At 44.0% G+C, this 19,480-nt stretch overlaps 3 protein-coding genes across 3 annotated transcripts; 1 reads left to right on the top strand and 2 right to left on the bottom strand.

Moving 5' to 3' along the window:
• Window positions 1–8,337: 8,337 nt before the first annotated feature.
• Window positions 8,338–9,557, bottom strand: MYCFIDRAFT_181464 (uncharacterized protein). Its single transcript, XM_007923725.1, has 3 exons — window positions 8,925–9,557; window positions 8,631–8,858; window positions 8,338–8,570 (listed from the first exon to the last, which is right to left on the bottom strand). The coding sequence occupies exons 1-3, from the start codon at window positions 9,429–9,431 to the stop codon at window positions 8,412–8,414; spliced, it is 894 nt and encodes a 297-aa protein (XP_007921916.1). The 5' UTR covers window positions 9,432–9,557; the 3' UTR covers window positions 8,338–8,411.
• An 835-nt stretch (window positions 9,558–10,392) lies between these two features.
• MYCFIDRAFT_104649 (uncharacterized protein) lies at window positions 10,393–14,292 on the top strand (the record flags this gene model as incomplete). Its single annotated transcript, XM_007923724.1, has 2 exons — window positions 10,393–12,594; window positions 12,874–14,292. Coding segments are annotated over 2 exons (3,621 nt in total), but the record flags the coding sequence as incomplete, so codon positions are not given.
• On the bottom strand, window positions 13,725–16,205 carry MYCFIDRAFT_149777 (uncharacterized protein; the record flags this gene model as incomplete). Its single annotated transcript, XM_007923723.1, has 2 exons — window positions 13,725–15,198; window positions 15,397–16,205. 2 exons carry the CDS (start codon window positions 16,203–16,205, stop codon window positions 14,634–14,636), a joined length of 1,374 nt encoding a protein of 457 aa, XP_007921914.1. The 3' UTR covers window positions 13,725–14,633.
• Between the last annotated feature and the right edge of the window lie 3,275 nt (window positions 16,206–19,480).

The raw sequence follows: 19,480 nt of genomic DNA, 5'->3' as shown, positions 1-19,480 counted from the left end.
CACGTTATAGCACTCGATCTAAGATACCTGCCTCGATATGTGTCTTTTATAAAGCCGTGCAAAGTATTATAATCCTAGGCATATCTGCCGAAAGCTATAGTTAGATAATCTTTACTAGGGTTTCGAGGCACACGAACGCTTAGGAGACATTGCTCGTCTCCGTAATTAAGCTATAATATACGGCCCGGAAGATGTATAAAGTATCTAAAGTAATACTAAGCAGCAATCTCGTTAAGGCTTAGTGCTACGACTACGTTATCGGAAAGAGTCTGCTTAGTATAGTTAGCTGCCTAGTCGTAGGCTTGCTAGGTAGTCTGTTTATAGGTTGTCGTTTTCTAAAAATGTCGAGGAGAGCGATCTAGCAACCGCAGACGTGTTTCGGCCTTATCGATTAAACCTCTCTTACGCTTAGGTGCTATATTCGGAAGCTGTACAGAGTATGCTTCTTTAGTTTTGCCTTAAAGAGCGACTTCCGCGTTATGCTCGGGATCTTGCATACTTAAGGTGCTTGCTAAGTAAACGCTGCGAAGCCTAGACCTACACTTGCAGTACTGTTGTGCATCTTTCTACGCTTCTAAGCTTATTATAGCATCGAAGCCGGACACGGGATAAGACTGCCTAAACACCTTCTTGCTATCGATGTAGAAGTTCGACTACACCTAAGAGCTATACGACTAGCGCGTAGTCTAGTTACTTACTGCCGAAAGCCTATACTTAGCGATTAAAGCCGAGATTAAGATCCCGCTATTGCCGTTCTAGCGCTTTCTTACAATGATTCTAGATAAGAACCGATTCGATATTGTATAGCTTGTAATTCTATCTCTTCGGACTACTGCCGATAAGTGCTCTACCGGAAACACGCAGGAACAACTGCTCTTAGATACAACTGCTTATCTTCGGTTGAAAGCAAATGTCGACAAAAGGCAAGGTAACTTCGACGATCCTCTATATACAGAAGAGAAGCGGCGCATAATAGGCTCAGAGATGCATCGTACGCGTATCCTGCTTTATAATAGCGGGATTTTCGGGTCCGATAAGGAGTACGAGATTTAGGAGTGGTTAGACAAGCGGCCGCGTATATCGTAAGATCGGGCAGCGAATAATAAGGAGTACGAGATTCAGGAGTGGTTAGACAAGCGGCCGCGTATATCGTAAGATCGGGCAGCGAATAATAAGGAGTACGAGATTTAGGAGTAGTTAGACAAGCGGCCGCGTATATCGTAAGATCGGGCAGCGAATCGTAATAGAGAGTATGTATCGAGAGATTAATAAGAGAGGGTCGAGGACTAGATATAGGCACAAATACGGAGACTCGAAAATAGATAACGTAACTAATTAGATTAACCCATAAATTTAATATATCTTAGCAACAATGTATTTATTCTATATTCTATAAGTGAATTAAGATAGAGATATAGGGTAGGGTATTACGCATAGCGTATTAGATTACTTACGTAATACTGCCTTACTAGCGGTTTAATATAGCTTCGTTAATCGCCTATATTCTTGCTATTCTATAGTCTAAAATATAGTATAAAAATCCTTCTCCTACTAAGAACTTATATACTATTATATAACTAAGCTTACGTATTATATACCCCCTTAGCTTATATAAAAGGGGTGTACCTTCTATTTTAGGCAAGGTAGTTAATACTTCTTTATATATAAACAAAAGAAAAATTAATCTTTTTAACTTCTTATATAGTGCTTTATTAAAATAATAAAAAATTGGTTTAAATCTATACTATATATAAGAGAGTCTTATTTTATACCCCGAGTACCCCCGAAGGATATCGTTATATAATCTAGACTGCTTATATACCTTTATATACAGTCCCTATTACTAGGAACTGTTTTCTTCCTACGTAGTTATAGTACGGACCGATAAATAGAGCCTTATTCGAGAACTTATACGGTTATACCGTTTAGTAAAGTTAGTTTAATTTAAACTAAGCCCTTTATATTATTACTATCGGTTATTATATTAATCGCATAGGTAGCGTCTATTTAATTAAATAAAGGATTAAGTAAGATATATATTGTTTAAATAGATTTAATAAGTTAGGTTAGGTAACTTAAACTAAGGACGCTACCCTTAGCTAAGACTACTATACTATTATTACTAGTACTAATACAATCGCCGCAGACAAGTTGTTATAACTTGTTATTAGTTAGTAGAAGTAAAGCTCGAAGTAATAATATAGGCGATAGCAACGTACCCCGTAAGATAAGGTTACCTATACTAGTATTTAGTCTATATTATAAGGTAAGGTTGAATCCTTTGTTCTAATTAGTCGTCGTTATCGTATTAGATACTTTTGTTAGCGCTAATCAATAAAGGTATATTTAATCAACTTAGTTATAGTTAGTAGAGGGGCGCCTAGTTAGTAGAGCGACGCCTACTAAGTATTATATAGAGTTGTCTTTGTATTATTAAAAAGAAAGAAGTTGTTAGAGGAAGAGTTGTATCCTTATATACCCCTTAGTACTAGTTTAGTTAGCCTTAGCTGTTTAAGGAACCTCTTCTAGTTCTACGGGCTATAGAGCTTAGTTAGTCTATCGGCTAGTATGTCCTATATAGCTAGGTATTTATATTGAATCCTTCTAGCCTTATATTCTTGCCTTAGCTAGCACTAGTAAATATCTATATAGCGGAGCTTCGTATCTAATTTGCTAGCATTAGCCTTAATAATGCGAATAGTCTATATATTGTTATAATATAGCATAGGAAGGCTATCTAAAGTAAGGCTAATATTATTAAAGAAACGTTTCTACTAGATCAATTCTAAGCCTATATATAAGGCGGCTAGCAGCCTAAGCTTAGCCTTAGTCGTGGATTTAGTAACAGTTAACTATCGTACTGCTTTCTAATCGACTAGTCTATTAAATAGGCTAAATAACTATCCTTCAAACGACTATCTAGTATCTTTATAGTTACTATATAAGGTATTAGAAGCCCCGTAGAATTTATAAAGCTATTAGCTTAAATAAGCGGCGATTGCTAGTCTATTAGCGTTGTATTCTAAACACAGGTGCTTTGTCTATAATAGGTACTTAATACACTAATTAGCTGCTGCTATATCTTCGGGTCGTAGGTTCTATTAACCGTTCTAAAGAGCCTTTAATAGCGAGGACACTGCCTTAGCAATGTCCGGCCTAGTTTGAACTACTGTAAAGTTAAGTAATCCAACTCGGCTTTAGTATACTAGTACTACCGATAAGTCTATATAACGAGCCTCTTTGTTAGTAGCTTTCTTATACGGCTCGTATCTAGTTAGTAATAGTGCCTCTGCTCGCCTGCTAGTCTTAGGATTAATTCTGTAGCGCTAACCTATCTTCTTAGTATATGTTTTCTATAACAACTAGAGCTGCTTAGTAGTCCGGTCTCGACTCTCGAATAACTTCAATCCTAAGGAACTAAGAGAGCTTGCCTAGGTTATTAAGCTTATATTCCTTTATTAGCTTCTACTTAAGGTCTATTGCTTTTTATTTATATTAACGATAATATAATAGCACTATATCGTCTATATAGAAGAAGATAAATACCTGCTTGTCTAGGTCGGTATATAGGCAGTCTATATTATCTACTAGTTATATACCGAGCTTGTTTTTTAAGGGTAGTAGTAAAGTAATTCTACTATAACCTTAGTAATTCCTAAAGACTACATAGTGCCTATAGCAACTGCAATACCTTTCCTTTCTATTTAAAATCTTCTAGTAGCTTTAAGTATAGTATATAGGGTAGGCTAGCATTTAGAAAGGCATTAATAGCGTCTATTTGTTTAGCTTCTAGGTCGAAGGTAGCGGTAATTGCTATTAAGGCTCGGAATACCCTTGCTACTAGTATAGAAGCATATATATCTAGGTACGTGCTCTTCTATAGGTCTCCTCTTATATATACTCTTGCCTTAAACTTTACTAACCTTCCTTCTACATCTCCCTTGTATTTAAATACCTAGATAAGCGGTAGGAGACTTAGTTTGTCTAGTATCTTCTTAATGTCTACCTATTTAAATATACCTGTCTTTAGTGCCTTATTAAATCTAACTCTTGTAGTATGCATCTATTGCTCTCTAAACTAACTCTTTAACACTTAGCGCTAGTTGCGTAGCTCTACTAGAAGGTCTAATATCTTTAGTATAAGGGTTAGATCGTACTTGTCTTACGGAAGAGTTAGCAGCGGTAGATTATTAATACTAGTTTGTTATATATTAATAGTAGTGTTTAGTAGTGCGGCTTGTTGTGCTTTATACTTAGCGGCTATATATAGGCTATTAAACGATAGGAGGTGCCTCGCTTGTTCTTAATTGCTAATATAGTAACGGCCGGCTCGGTAGATAGCCGCTACTCGCTATCGTTTATACGGGTTGTTAACTTAATAATACGGGCCTCCTATATAATAATGTATTCGGTAAGTAACGATAAGATAAATTAGCTGCTTTAATTAGCATTAGCAATTTAGCTAGCTTAGCGCGTAGCAAGTTAAAGTCTATATTATCTATATAACGTAATACGTCTATATTGTTAGTAGGGGCTTTATTACTAGGATCGTTCTCCGGTTAAGGTTGCTAATTAATAGTTAGTTCTACTAATCTATCTAGTATATTATTACGCGGTTCTAGTACTTCGCGTAGGTTAATTAGAAAGTCCTGTTTCTATAGTTAAGGCACCTATATAAGCTATAGCTCAATTGGTAGTGCCGGTAGTAGTTCTTAAGGTAGTTCTCGTCTATTAGTCTTATCTGCTAGCCGGTTAACTACTATTATAAGTCGACTAGGCCCTATTAGAGTATCTACCCCCTTAGCTTAAAGTTAGCTCTAAACCTAATAAGGTCTAGAGGTATATTATATGCTTCTCGAAGCTCGTTAAATTAATGCTCCGAGGCGGGTACTTGTAGCTCTTTAAGATTACTATATTCCTCTATAAGCTCTTAGTTAGTTATAATAACACCTAGGTTATTATTATATCTATTATAGAACTTAGTTTCGTTAAATACAACGTCTCTTATACGTAGTACGGTTATTCGTAAGGGCACCTATATCCTATAGATACTAGTAGAGTGTCTTTTATATCTATATAGGTATCTAATGTAGGCGCGTAAGGCCACTTTTATAGTGTTTAGTAGTATAGCCTTCCTTTTGCTATTAGTTGTCTCTATGCCGTAGATTACTAGATATACCCTTGCTCTAAACTAGTAGATATAAGCTATATTAGGCTTATATCTAGTGCTAATCTCGTATAGTGTACGCATTAGTGGGTTAGCTATTCGTAACCTTGGTAATCTATTAGTAAGGAAGGTTGCTATATAAACTGCTTCTAGCTATAGGTTGTATAGAAATCTAGTATATATTATTAAGGCTCGAGCTACCTTAATAATAGTACGGCTTGCTCTCTTAGCTAGGTCCTATTCTAATATATGTGGGGCTGTTAGCCTCTATATAGTATAGTTATTGCGTAGATGGGATTGAAACTAAAAGCCTAATATGCCCCCTTTATTATTAAATAACAAACAGATAATATCTCTACTAATGCTGCGTACGAAGGTAGCTAACTAGTAGTTCTAGCACTAAAAGAGAGTAAATTCCTAGCGATTACTAATTGTCTATATAAAGTAAAGTCTAGTATTTAGGTTGTATACGTAGAAGATGTACTAGTCGCTATTATAGGCCGTATCTAGTTGTATTAAATCGGCTGCAATATATCTATATAGAGTTAATATCGATATATTATAGTGTCTTAGCCTCCTAGAAATAAGCTTCTTGCCCTTTGCTTATATATATAGGGCATAGTAGTGTTCTTAGTACCTTATTATTATATATATAATCTCTTTTTATTCTATTAACCCTATTAACTAGCTCTTCTACTCTCTTAGTACCGAGATGTCTAAACACCTTATATATTTGCTTTAGTATAAGCTTTCTTAGTAGTAGTAGACGTACGGAGCGACGAGCTATTATATATAACGATAGGGAGAGTTAGTCTCAGTTAGAATAGGTACTTAAGCGGCTTGTTGTCTATATCGACTAGCTATTTAGCTAGTAGTACCCTATCTACTTTGCTAATAATATCGAAAAGGGGTATTCCGTAGTTTAGTCTAATAAACTTAACTAGTAGCTTGTGTTATAGGCTATAGAGGGTGTTATCGATTTCTTAGTATTTAAATCCTCGTTAGAAGAAGAGGGCACCTCCTATAATATTAGTATAAAAGTTAGGAATATAAAGGCATTCCCTTAGTTTGATCTGTAGGGGCTTGCTACTAATGGCTATAACAGTAAAGGATGCTATTCCGATAGCTACGACCTTGTTATAACTATTGCTAGTTGCTACGGTTAAAGATACTAGTAATAGAAGTGGTATAAAATTAAAGCGACCTAGATAGTTGATAATATTGCAATTTAAGCTGCTATTATGTGTTAGGCTATTAAATGGATTCCACTCTGTTAATGCTACTATACTAAGGTAGGTAGTAGGTCCGATTGCTCTAGCAAATAATAATAGCGTACTAGAGTAGAAGAAGTAGGTAAGGGAGAGCTTATCTAGTATAGAATCCTCGCTATTGCTACTATCTAGTCTATAGTGCTCCTAAGTAATCTTAATAGCTAGTAGGTCCTTATCCTTCTCTTTAACCTATTTACGTAGGCGGTAGTTTACTACGGTATACTTGCCCCTATTCTTATATGCCTTCTTCTTACCTATATAAGTAAGCTTAGTATATGTCTTTAGTATACGGTTTCTACTATTACCCCGGCCCTTATTCTTATTAGGCTTTTTACTATTATTTTTACTAGCGGCTTATAAGGCAGTATTAGTACTAGCTTTACTTATTTCTTCGTAGATAATACTAAATAATAACCCCTTCTTAGTAGAAGCACCTAGTATATTATAGATATAGTCTTATACTATACTAATTAGTTAGAGGAAGTAATTAGTATTAGGTAGGGCCTAATATATTATATAGAGTCCCTTTCTATAGGTTTTATCTATATTCGTAACTGCTATATAGAGATAGACTACTAGGTTGTCTAGTTCTAAGTATTATATACGTCTTATCTTCTTATATAGATTAAGCTATTCCTTATACTACTATTCTAGGTCCTTAACTTATCGTAACCCTATTAGTCGAGCTCGTTCCTTACTAACTATAGTTCTTTACTATTATATATTTAGAGTAAGCTTGTCTTTTAGACGCGTAAGAATAATACGTAGTATTAGTAATAATTTAGTATTATTATATTATTATTATCGGTAATCTCTAAATAATAGCGTACGTCTATAGTAGTTACTAGGTATTCGATAGACTTATTACGTACTACGTATTAAATCCTAGGCTTATAACTATTACGTATAGCGTAGTAGATTACTTACGTAATACTGCCTTACTAGCGATTTAATATAGCTTCGTTAATCGCCTATATTCTTGCTATTCTATAGTCTAAAATACAGTGTGAAAATCCTTCTCCTGCCAAGAAGTCACGTGCTATCATGTGACTGAGCTTACGCGTTATAGGGTAGTTCGGGGTGGTTCTAGTTACCAAGACCTTTCGGCAACTTCCGTTTTCACACTTATATATTGTCTGGAAGGTCCGCATACGACCAATACCGTTCGAGAGGTTCGCATACGTCGATTTCCGTCCGGCTGGCGCAATGGTAGCGCGCCAGACTTCTACGCTGAAATCTGGAGGTGTACGTGCATTTCCGCATCCATACTTCCCGTAGACGCATCGAGATTGCTAACTGTTGTAGCAGTGTGGGTTCGAGGTAAGAAATCTTCGTGTTATCCCGTTCCTCTGCGCCAAATTCTGACGGAGAACAGTCCCACGTCGGATGTCAATACGTTGACAGCTTTCCTTTTTGCCAAATTCTATCTTTTGCTTGAGATATTGTCGTCTGCATACAGTGCTATCTTTTCGAAAATTTCTGGCTACGCCTGGGAACCTATCTTCAGTCTCTCCTTGAATATAACTAATATACAGCTCATTAGAACTGGTTATTTAAGCATCCAGCAGCCTATTAATGTCTAGATATATGTCTTTTGGCTTCAAAAAACCCCTATATTGCGGCATGTAAGTGGATTGTATCCGTTGAAGCAAGGCCGATTTTAGAAATTTTTGCCAAGATTCGCGATTTCTTGGCGGCCCACTTGACAAATTCTCGAACAGCTTGAGCGGATTCTACCCGATAAAAAACTCTTTCCGGACATCATCGCACGCAGGAAGAGCATCTACCTATTCTAGGGCATTCAACAGCCTGTCGATGAGAGTGTCCTATACAAAGTCAGACTACGCTACAGGAGACACATCTGGATCACCATTTCCGCTGTGAGTGCGGGATCTCTTTGTGAGAGTATATCTAGCATTGTGAAGCTCTATCTGGAGGCCGCGAACTCCATTCTCAGCTTGTATATACATAGTCTATGAAGATGAGCAAGTAAGAGTTGTCTGAGCATATTCGTAGGCATCCAAATATCCCATCAACTGGACCACAGCGGCGCATACCACCAGCACATGGAAAATCGTGTGAGAACCCCATAAGTCGAATTTGCCTGGGTATGAGCTTTCAGGAAACCTGGTCTGGAGTTACATACGTTAGAGTGATTTCCTCGCCTACGTACGCAAGATAGAAATACTTACTGCGTAAAAACCAGTTCCGGACAGAAGGCAACCTGCTTTGGCCATGGTATAGGGAAAAGCCTTTCTCATCATCTGTGTCATGCCGAATACATTTATCCCATGTATCAGAGGTGCAACACCACATAAGCCAGTCGCCACGAACATCATCGCTCGGAAAAAGCGATACTTGGCGCCTTGGAACTTCGGGTGCATGGTCATGAAGATAGTCAACGATCCGAAAAGCGCAATCTATCGCCCGAGAGAAGAAAATGTTAGACATTGGAGAGGATAGAACTGAGATTGTAGTCAACTCACCATAGACCAGTAGATATTGCGTGGCACGGGTTCACACCAGAAAACCACATAGATTCCCAAGATAAGGTCGCCAAGTATGAAGATGACTACACCAAGCATGTCCAGTCGCAGGCAGAAATGCTCCACGTGCTGGGAGTGGTTCAACAACGTATGATATGTTGCCGACAATGACAGGCACGTCACGGCTGCCAACATGAAAATGGAGAAAGCAATGAAATCGGCTCCGGTGACAAGTGAGTATCTGTTGGTCAGATACTGCTGGATATACCATTCGCCAAGCAGAAAGAAGACAGCAGGAAGTAGGTGAGAGTAGATGTTGGCTGACTCGTTGTGGAGGTACGTCCAACTGTTGAATGAGACTTGAATCGAGCCTGAGATGGGCCGGTAGCCACGGAGAATCCATTTGTTGGACTCGACTCGAAACCATTCCGGCATCTCATCGAATGAGAGCAGAACCGGACGTCCTGACTTGCGAACAAGGGGTGTATTATCGCTGGGAGACTCCATTTCCGTGCCTTTGTGCGGGTCTGGCGGGGGCGGATTTCGAAGACGAGGAGCTGACGCCATTTGTCGCGAGTGTTTCCATGTATTGTATTGTGATGAGGGTAGGTGCGGAGCGGAGGTCGAGCTGTGAATATGCAAAACGAAGGAGGACGCGGCCCTTGGAAGCAGGCCTACCTGCCTGCTCTCACATCATACATACATGCACTCTGCCGCCTTTGTATCGAGCGTGTCTTGCCAATGAGCGTGAGATGCTAAGCGCCAGCCTCGCTGCTTTGACTTTTGACTTCTGCTTCGACGCCCCGCGGGCCACGACGGCACGGGAACAACCCTACAGCATCGGGCCGGGGAAATCAGCCTCAGGGAGCACGATTGGCGTTCACAGCAACAGCGGGGAAGGAACTACGTGCTTCCGGCTTGACGCCCACCCCATCCCCAGTGCACCTTTGCATGTGTCAGGACCATGATTGGCCATGGTCAACGTTATCTGCGTTTCAGGTGAAGAAGGCGGCCAGAACGTCGAGGAGCTGAGATGTAGGCTCGAGCTACTGTAGGTAAATCGATCACGACCCAAGGTATACTGAGAGGCTGGAGGAGAAAGCTGATCGAACAATGCCTGTCTTGCAGTTGACTTGTGAAAGTGACTCTCCGCCACTTGCGACATCTCCTAGCCTTTTTGATCCTGAGCCCTCGGAGACAGCATCGTTCCCTACAAGATGGACCGGGGGCCATGGCTTCCACGAAAAAGAGCGGCAAAAGGTGTGTTTGTGGCTTCATGTACGGATCCCGTGCCTCGAATAGTTTTTGGCAATACCTAGGCCCCGGCCTCTGATCTCAGTGTCGGCGGCTCGCGAGCAACGTTCAATGTTCAAGAAACTTGACACCATTTCTTCCATGCTTCTCGCACTGCCTCGGCACCGACACTTCTGGATTGTTCCATTGCTTGAGATGCGTCTTAGCCGGAGAGATGGCGTCTTGTGACGACTATGCAGTGGCATGGATCTGCGCCCTGCCTGTAGAGGTCGCCGCAGCCAGAGCAGCACTCGACAGCATCCATACCAATGTGCTTCCAGGTCGAGATCCAGACGACAACAATGAGTACATCGTGGGAAGTATTCAAGGTCATAATGTAGTTGTGGCGTACCCGAAATCTGGACTACGTGGTAAAACATCGATGGGCGATGTGGCCCGACAGCTGCACGCAAGATACACATCCATTCGCTTCAATCTCGTGGTTGGAATTGCGGGAGGAGTACCTGACACGAAGGAGGACATTCGCCTTGGCGATGTTGTCGTCAGCAAATCTACAGCTGGCTGTCCGGGCATCGTGCAATTTGATGTAAATGGGAAGCAAACCCAACCTCAGTATACGCAAGACCGAGCATCAGATCAGCCAACGCCATTGCTCCTCACAGCCGTGGGAAAGGCAGAAACAGCCGCCATCTTCGACGAGAGCAAAATGTCCCAGTACATGTCGGAAATTGTGCAAAAAGACCCCGTCATCTTTGCTCATCCTGGCCCAGAACAAGACGTGCTCTTTGAACCGGATTACGAACATGCAACCACCGAAAGCGAGGAAGGCGGATGCAATCATTGCAGAGCGAAGAAGGTCCGTTACCGACAGCCCCGGGATGTACAGGATCCTCTTATTCACTATGGTCTTGTCGCCTTCAGCGGTCATTTGACGCGTCAGGGAGCGATTCAGGACCGGGTCGCGAACAAGCGTGACATCCTTTGCATCGATAAGGATACAGCTGGACTGAGGAATGCCGGTCGGTACTTGGTCATTCGAGGCATCTGCGACTACGCAGATGCGCATAGGTCCGAGCTCTGGCACGCCTATGCTGCAGCAGCTGCAGCAGCGTATGCCAAAGAGGTCCTTTCTTTCATACCGACCGTGTTCCGGGCGACTCCATTGACCGCAAACTCATACTCTGAAGCGGCGCCTGTCCTTGACGCTTTGCTCCTAACAAGACCCGAGGTTGATCGAAAGTCTCTCATTGCACTGAAAGGACGCCGGGTCGATGGCACCTGCGAATGGCTCGCACAGCACCCGAAGTATGAGAACTGGCTAGCAGATGAGAATCAGCCACTCCTTTGGATATCGGGTGGTCCTGGAAAGGGGAAGACTATGCTGGCTATCTACATCACCGAAATGCTACAGCCGGTGGTTCAAGCCGCCGACAATGTCCTTCTCTACTACTTCTGTAGTGGTCGTGATAAAAATCGTAACACTGCAGTGGCTGTAATGAGAGGCATCTTACATCAATGGCTTGACTTTCATCCGCATCTGGCCAAAGAAGTCAAGAGCTCCTTCGAAGGCACGGAAACTACCAAATATACCATTTCCAACTTTGTTTCGCTGTGGAGAGTCTTTCTTGCTTTACTTCAGCAGAGCACATCTTCGCAGATAGTTTGTGTTCTTGACGGTCTGGACGAGTGCGAAAGGGAATCATTAAGGCAGCTGCTGGATGCCATAGGGAATCATTTGTCCAAGACTGGAGAAAAGGCAATGCCATGCCTTAAGCTGATTATACTTTCGAGACCAGAGCCAGCAGTTCTGGAGAACAAACTCGGTCATTATCAGCAGATTCAGCTGGACGCCGCCGACACAGAAATTTCGCATGACGTTGAGAGATACATCTTCGCCAAAGTTGCCGAACTGGCATCCGAGCAAGACCTGTCCGAAGATATGGTCGCGCAGGTCCAGCAGACTCTATTGGATGGCGCTGATGGTACCTTTCTTTGGGTTGGCTTCGTTGCCAACGAGCTTCAGGGCAGGAGTTGGACCAAGATAGACGAGGTTCTTCGCAATATCCCCAAAGGTTTGGGTGGTATTTACCAGCGGCTGCTACAGCAAATCCCCGACAAGGAGATTCTTAAGCCGATACTCCAATGGGTGGTCCTCGCTGCTCGACCTCTCACACTGGAAGAATTGACCGTGGCTGCACGAATCCATCCAACTGGTATACATTCAGCAACGCAAGTCACCCGAAATCGTCTCAAGGCCGGCGGCTTACTTGTTAAGATCGAAGGAGATGTTGTCAACCTGATCCATGAATCGGCAAAAGAATTCTTCCACAGTGAGCAAATCCATACTAAAGGGATTGATATGTTCGCTGTGAGTCAAGACACCTACTGGGTTTTGTTGCAGACTTGTTTAGCACACGTTGAGCGTGGGTATGAAAACCGTGAGAAGATTCCCGAGATGGCTGAGCACGACCCCTTCTTATCTTACGCCAGCCAGTATTGGCCCCTGCACTTCGAACACGCCATTCATGTGATCGATGCGCCATTCGGGTTTTCACGCCCATTCTTCCAGGTTGAATCTCCGATCCGGGACGAATGGTGGAAAGTGTACTGGGTGCAGGAGAAGAATGGCGGAAGCCCGCCATCATTCACGCTCCTGCATCTTGCTGCATATCTTGGGAACGTGACCTGGGCGAAGCTGCTGATTAACAAGCATGCCCATCTGATTTCGCGAAGAGACAATTACGGTCGCACGCCACTATCTTGGGCTGTCAACCAAGGCCACCAGGAAATGGTACAACTATTACTTGACTATGGTGCACGAGTCAATTTCAAAGATCGAAGCAGGTTGACGGCACTTCACATCGCAGTCACTGGGCAGCACAAGGACGTTGTATCTGTGCTGCTCGAGCATGGCGCCCATCTCGAGGCCAAAGCAGAGTATGGTGACACGGACACGCCGTTGATGCGAGCCATTCTAGCTAACTCGAGAGAGATCACGCAAGAGTTACTGGAACATGGAGCACGTGTGGACAAAGTACCAACTGTTCTGGGAGTCCCTCCTCTGAAGGTGTCTTCGGATCCAGTGGACGAGCGAGTGACAGAGTTACTTGGACTCCAGGAGCAAGTGCTTCTAGCACGCTTCAAGCGTTCATCGCGATTTGTCGCCATGGTCATGAACGGGCTAGGCCTTTCCCTACGCTTGCCTTTCTTTCTCGAGTTCATGTCTTTCTACCTCAAATTTGTGGTGTCCAACCGCTGGGATACTCTTTCCGTGTTGCAGGAGCTCGTCAATGAGAACAAAACGGACGAACTACGAGAATGGGCCAAACTTTATCACGTGTTCTTCTTGGGATTGGTCGAAGCCAGGAACCCAAAGAGACTGAAGGCCATGGGCGATCTGTCAACACAAATCTTGCAGAAGGTCGGCCCGAGAGATCTTCAGGCATTGTTGGCCATCACAGTCTTCACGGGCATGGATACAAAACTCACAGCTATACAACACAGATGGAGAGAAGGAGATGCAATCACAGCTGCGGCAGTCGCGGACTGGGCTGCCATCGCCTGTGACAGGGATGAATTAGAATACTTCCACTTCGGCATCCGAGAGTTTCTGAGCGACTTCGATGGCTGCATCCGTAGTGGAGACAGGGAAGAAAACGTCCTTCGTACGACTTTACTCATAACGGGCTACTTCGCCATGGTCGAGAAACAGCATCCTGGGCCAATTGAATATTTCTCCAGGGTAGTTGCAGAGTTCTTCGAGGGATACATCGGTACTAGCTATGAGCTAGAGTTATCCAGCGATGCGAACCGGGCGTGCGCGAACGAGCTACTCATCATCAGCAGAAGTCGCGACTCTGCCAGATTACGCCTTCTTCTGACTAGTATTCTTCACTTCGCCCAGCAAGCCAACGAGAGGGGACAGGACCGCTTTCTCAATGTGCCACCAGCAGCATGCTTGATCATCTGTCAAGAGAATGCCACCCCTGACCAGTGGCTGATCGGCGAAGCCGTACCAGAGGAGATAGCGGCGTTGATAGCACGAGAGACTCCAGGGCTACCACAGAAGCAAGTCTGCAGGACTTTCGTGGAATGCCTAATCATCGGTAAGCAGTATGGATTGATCGCACCTCGAGGCACATGGAGGCAAAGGGTCGAAGAGCATCTGCATTCCGTGCCAGAAGTTGGGCATGTGATGAATCGCATTCTTGGTTCTTGAGATTTTGCACAGAAATCTACCAGGGATATCTTAGCTTGTAACCATACCTTTTGCTTTGCCATTTTGCATCTGCTTGGCGCAACTAATCGAGAAGGCTTTCATTCCTAGGATGTTCGAAAATTCACGGTATAGACATGTGAAGCCTCCTTTCCTCCATTGCAATGGGTTATCGCCACTACTTTGTGGGAGTCACTGTGTAAGTTGAGCTTCATTCTTGCCTACCAGAACTGGGCTCGCTATTTACTGTTTACGATCCGTTTCCACCATGGTGATCGGCCCGGTTTTTTCTTGCGCTTATGATCATTCGGCTGATCAGAAGGCGCTGTGGGGCGTGTCGTTTCACTTGCAGACGGCGCTGATGAGGCTTGACTAGATGAAGACCGTAGTTCAGGCCGGCGGGGAAAAAGCGACTCCGGCACTGATGATGCAGATTCTTCCGGAGCGAAACCGTCTGGTTGATCAGACTCAGATCGCTGCCTCTGCACTCTGAGTATCTGGCGAATTTGGTGATCCACCTCAGGATCTGGCTCCCGTCTCGTGTATCCTGCTTGCTTGAGTCGTTGCAAAACGTCACCCGAAACGAAGTCTTCCCAGATCCGTCGCCCGATGGGGAGGATATTAGGATCAGCACCTAGGTCAAGGAGCAGATCCACGATAGAAAGCATGCGCTTTTTCGCAGCGTAATACAGCGCAGTTCTTCTTCCCGAGTCCACGCCATTGATATTGTGGCCCAAATTTACCAAAAGCTTGATCATGTGCACACTGCCTATGGCAACAGCTTGGCGAAGGTTTGTGACGGCCCTGCAACAGCGTGACTTGCTGAATGCCAGGTTGCTGATGGCTTTCTGAGAATTGCTCATCGGGCTACGGTCCAGCCATTCTTCTGCAGTGAGACCGCTTTCGTCCAACAGCGTCTGCGGCTGTGCAATGAAATCGTTGTCCAGCAGCATACGGATGGTGGGGACATCTCGACTGTGGATAGCCAAATGAAGAATCGACCAGCCGTGATTGTCTTGCTGAAAAGCAGTGGATCGTATGCGGGCATCTTCCAAAAGACACTTCATGACGTGAGAGTGGCCCATGAAAGCTGCGTGGTGCAATGCGGTCCAGCCATGGCACGTCGACTTGAGTGGGTCGGCTCCATGCTTGAGCAGGAGGTCCACGATGAACCCATGTCCTCCATTTGCCGCACAATGCAAGGGTGAAGTTCCATAAGAGCTGAGGGCATCAGGATTGGCCCCGCGCGTTAGCAATAGAGCCACAATCCCACAATGGCCCTCTTCTGCTGCCCAATGTATCGCACACCAGCCATCGCGATCACGACCGTTCGCATCCTCGCCGCGGTCAAGAAGCAATCCAACGATGTCGAGGTTACCAGAAGCGGCCGCTTCTTCCAGAGGCAGAGTCTGCTGCGCAGTCCGAGGGTCAACGCCCATGCTCGCGCGGTGTTCAACGAGCATTCTGACAATTGCGGACGATCCCAGACTGGCTGCCCAAGCAAGCGCAGATTTGCCGTCGGCGCTGGTCGAGCTGGCCCTTGCGTCCGTAAAGAACAGTTTCCTAGTCGCGCTTTCTTGCCCGGCAATCACAGCCCAGAGCAATGGCGAGAACCCGGAATTGTCAATAGAACGCAAATCCGCACCGTGACGCGTCAGAAGTTCTATGCATTCGATGAAGCCGCTTTGCGCAGCATAGTGCAAGGCGGTCTGGCCATGTTCGTCCCTGCAGTTCACACTTATGCCGCTTTGAATCAAGGATTGAATCGAGCCCAAATCACCAGATTGTACCGCGTGGTGGAGCCTAGTCATACCCAAGCTGTCTTTGTCTTCCAAGTCCAGTACGGTCACTTGTGCAGTGATGTCCTCCTCGCGACGGCCCACACCGCCATCTGTAGCTTTCCCATCGCCATCCTCGAAATCTAGTTCTTCGTTCTCCAGTACACTGTACATAGATGCTCGCGTGACTCCATAAGGCCCAGTCGGCCCATCATCTTCCAAGGCTTGGTCGCTATCGACATTCTCTACGTTTTCGTCATCGTCACTGGGAAGTTTTTGGAGAGTAAGCAGAGCAATCTCCTTCATATGCCCGGCGACGTGCGCCTGGAGAGCTTCACTCGAAAAGACAGCGCAAGATTCCGTCTTCCCCGAGGCTTGGAAGTCGTCGCCAAATGGACATTCCTGCACTTTGTTGAGGAAGGCTCTCCGTGCTGCGTTGCTGAGGGTTGCTGCGTGCGCTTTAGGCACGCCGTGCTCCTTGATTGAGTGCTCCTGATACTGGACATCCTGATCAAAGACGATCGGATCGTGGGTAGGAGCCCTGCACTCCCATGTATGTCCATGTGCACTCTGCATGTGGTTGCACCAGGCCTTCGATGTTTCAAATGTGAGCGGTCCGGTCCCGTGCCCCTGATTATCCTTTTCCAGACAGTGTGAGAAGACACAGATGAAAGGCTCTAGGTCTGCAATAACGTGATTTCTGCTACGTGTTAGCCATACGTTCGCTTGGTAGGACAAAGGTGGTCGACTAACTGCCACAGCAATGTTCTTGAAGTGTTCTTGAACTCAATAATGACCCCGCAGTAAGGGCATTGTGGCGTTGAAGGTATGGGTGGGAAGACCAGTTTGTTGTTCACAAGGACAGATTTCGCTCGAGGAACCTCTGTTGTGGACTTGGCGTAGAAGGCGGCAACAGCAGTCTGTCGAGCGGTAGTTGCATTCGTTGCTGGTGCTGTCGGTGCCGCCAACACCTTGTTGGTGGTTGCAGGCTTTGGCAGCGCACTTGGCGCAAAACGTACTGCTGGCGAAGGCTCTGTCGGGTTGGGGAGTTCGGGAATAGCTGTGGCCATCTTCGGTTTCTGAATACTCAGATCAATTCGCCTTCTATGGGAGCGCTGGTAATATAGTAGTCTCAACCGCCGTGCATTGGCTTCGACCAACGCTGAACAGAGCGCCTCTGGTGCCTCAGGGAACCGGAATTCAATATAGCATTTGGTGTAGAGACGCAGTTCGTCTATGGCCTTGTTTGCCTCTTCATCGTCTCTGTATCTTTCAATTTTACGGGCTCGGTTGGCCTTCGCGGATTTCCGAACGGCGTTGGAGAGACGAAAGAGCCGCGTTAATGTCCCGTCAATTGTCTCGATGATCTTCAAAATGTTCTCTTCTGCTGCATCAATATCGCTTTCCGAGTCACTATCGTCGTCATACTTCCTCCTTGCGAGCGCCAAATTGCTATCTATGGATGTTCGTTGTCTCTTCCTGCTTAAGGTTGGTGTTGGACGTTCGTCGATCAATTTCACTGTTGTGGGTAGCCGATTAGCCTCGAAATTCAAGCACTCTTGAACTTGAAGTGCCCGGCGATAGGTACTCACAAGAAGCCAAGGTGTCACAAACGATATCGAGGAGCTCGTGAATGATGTCCGCGGCCGTGGGACTGAATCGAAGTCGGTAGTCGAGCGAGATGTTGAGCGGTCCGAAAACGTCCATGTTTGATGCCCATAGAGAGAAGCGTGCTAGCTGATCGTCCATGATTGTCGGGTCTGGCACGATTTCCGGCAGGAACATATACTTGTGGAAAAGAGCCTGACATTGTGCTGCATGCTCTGCGATCGTGGGTCTAAGACCATCTTGGAGGAAGACATCGTCGATAGAATCTTCTCCCGCGCGTCCAAGGCTTACCATCGTGAGAGGGCGCGATGTTTCTTGCGGCGTGCGGCAAAGACCCAAGCTTGAGCTGGATCTTGCATGGTGTCTCAAGAGTCTTGAGTGAGCAGGTCACGACTGGGGCAACGAGCCGCCGCATGGTCTCAAAGTACTGTCGATGTTGTCCCTAGCCTTGGGCTAGATAAGCGCTTAGCGGTCCGGCAGATCGATACTACAGCTAACAAGTTGCTATTCGCTATAACCCTTGCTTCTTAAGGATTTGGTTTTACTCTAAAGTCTTTAGACGCTTAAGTGCCAAGGGCGGCTAATAGTACCTTCTAGAATAAGAGTTTAAATTTTAATAAAACAATATAGAATAAACTAGGCTAGTATATAAATTATTTAGTAAAAAGTACTATAAACGGCTACTAGTAGATCTAGTAGATATATCTAAGATTTAAAAAGAGCTAGAGAAAAAGAGAAATTATCTATTAAAATTATACTATTTATACTATATAATTTTTAGTATACTATTAGGTCCTTAGTAAGTTAGAATGTCCTTAGTAAGTTAGAATATAAGGGTTTTACTATTTTAGTATATTTTATTTCTTATTTAGTTATATATTTCTTAAAAAAAGATATAAAATTATATATTTAAAAATATATTTAACTATCTACTAATTAGATAATAAACAAAATATAATTTATTTAGTTAAAAGAATTAGTAGAAATATTCTATTATAGTTCGAAACGTAGTTTTAAAAGTATATTATCCTATATTATATCTATCTAGCTATAGAGGAAGTATATACCTATAGTAGGCAGCTACTACTTAGATATCCCCTTCCTTTTATATATCTATTAGGATACGCTCTATAGAGCGGAGACGGACACGATTCTAGTATGCAAAGATTATTAATTAGTCTAAGTTGCCTAGCGAGGAAACTATATATATTAATCGTTATAATCTACGGTAGGATCGATAGTATCTAAAGCAGGGTCGATAGTACCTATATCTAAACTGTAACAACCTCCCCCCTAAAAGGAAAGACTTATACGCCCTCGTATATACTACGCCGCCTAATGCTCCTTAGTACTATATCCTTTATACTAATAGGTGCTTTCTATACTAAATCCTATTAATCGTATACTAATGCTCGTACTAATAGGTACCTTCTATACTATATCCTATTAATCGTATACTAATGCTTATACTAATAGGTGCTTCTTGCCGCGCTTAGGGATAGAAGGCGAACCGTCGTCGGCCTAGGCATTAAGGGCGTTACGCTTACGCTTATACCTCGCCTCCGGAGTCTCCGTAGAGGACTCTAGCTAGGTAACGGCCGGTACTATAGTAGCCTTCTTACGGAGGACGTATAGATCTATTTCCTTAGCGATGCTATTATATAGGCCTATAACCTTAGCTATATACGTAGTAGTTTCGA

Source organism: Pseudocercospora fijiensis (assembly GCF_000340215.1).
Source record: "Pseudocercospora fijiensis CIRAD86 unplaced genomic scaffold MYCFIscaffold_1, whole genome shotgun sequence".
NCBI lineage: Eukaryota > Fungi > Ascomycota > Dothideomycetes > Mycosphaerellales > Mycosphaerellaceae > Pseudocercospora > Pseudocercospora fijiensis.
Note: the sequence above shows the minus strand (reverse complement) of the source record. Positions and strands in the feature narration are given on the sequence as shown.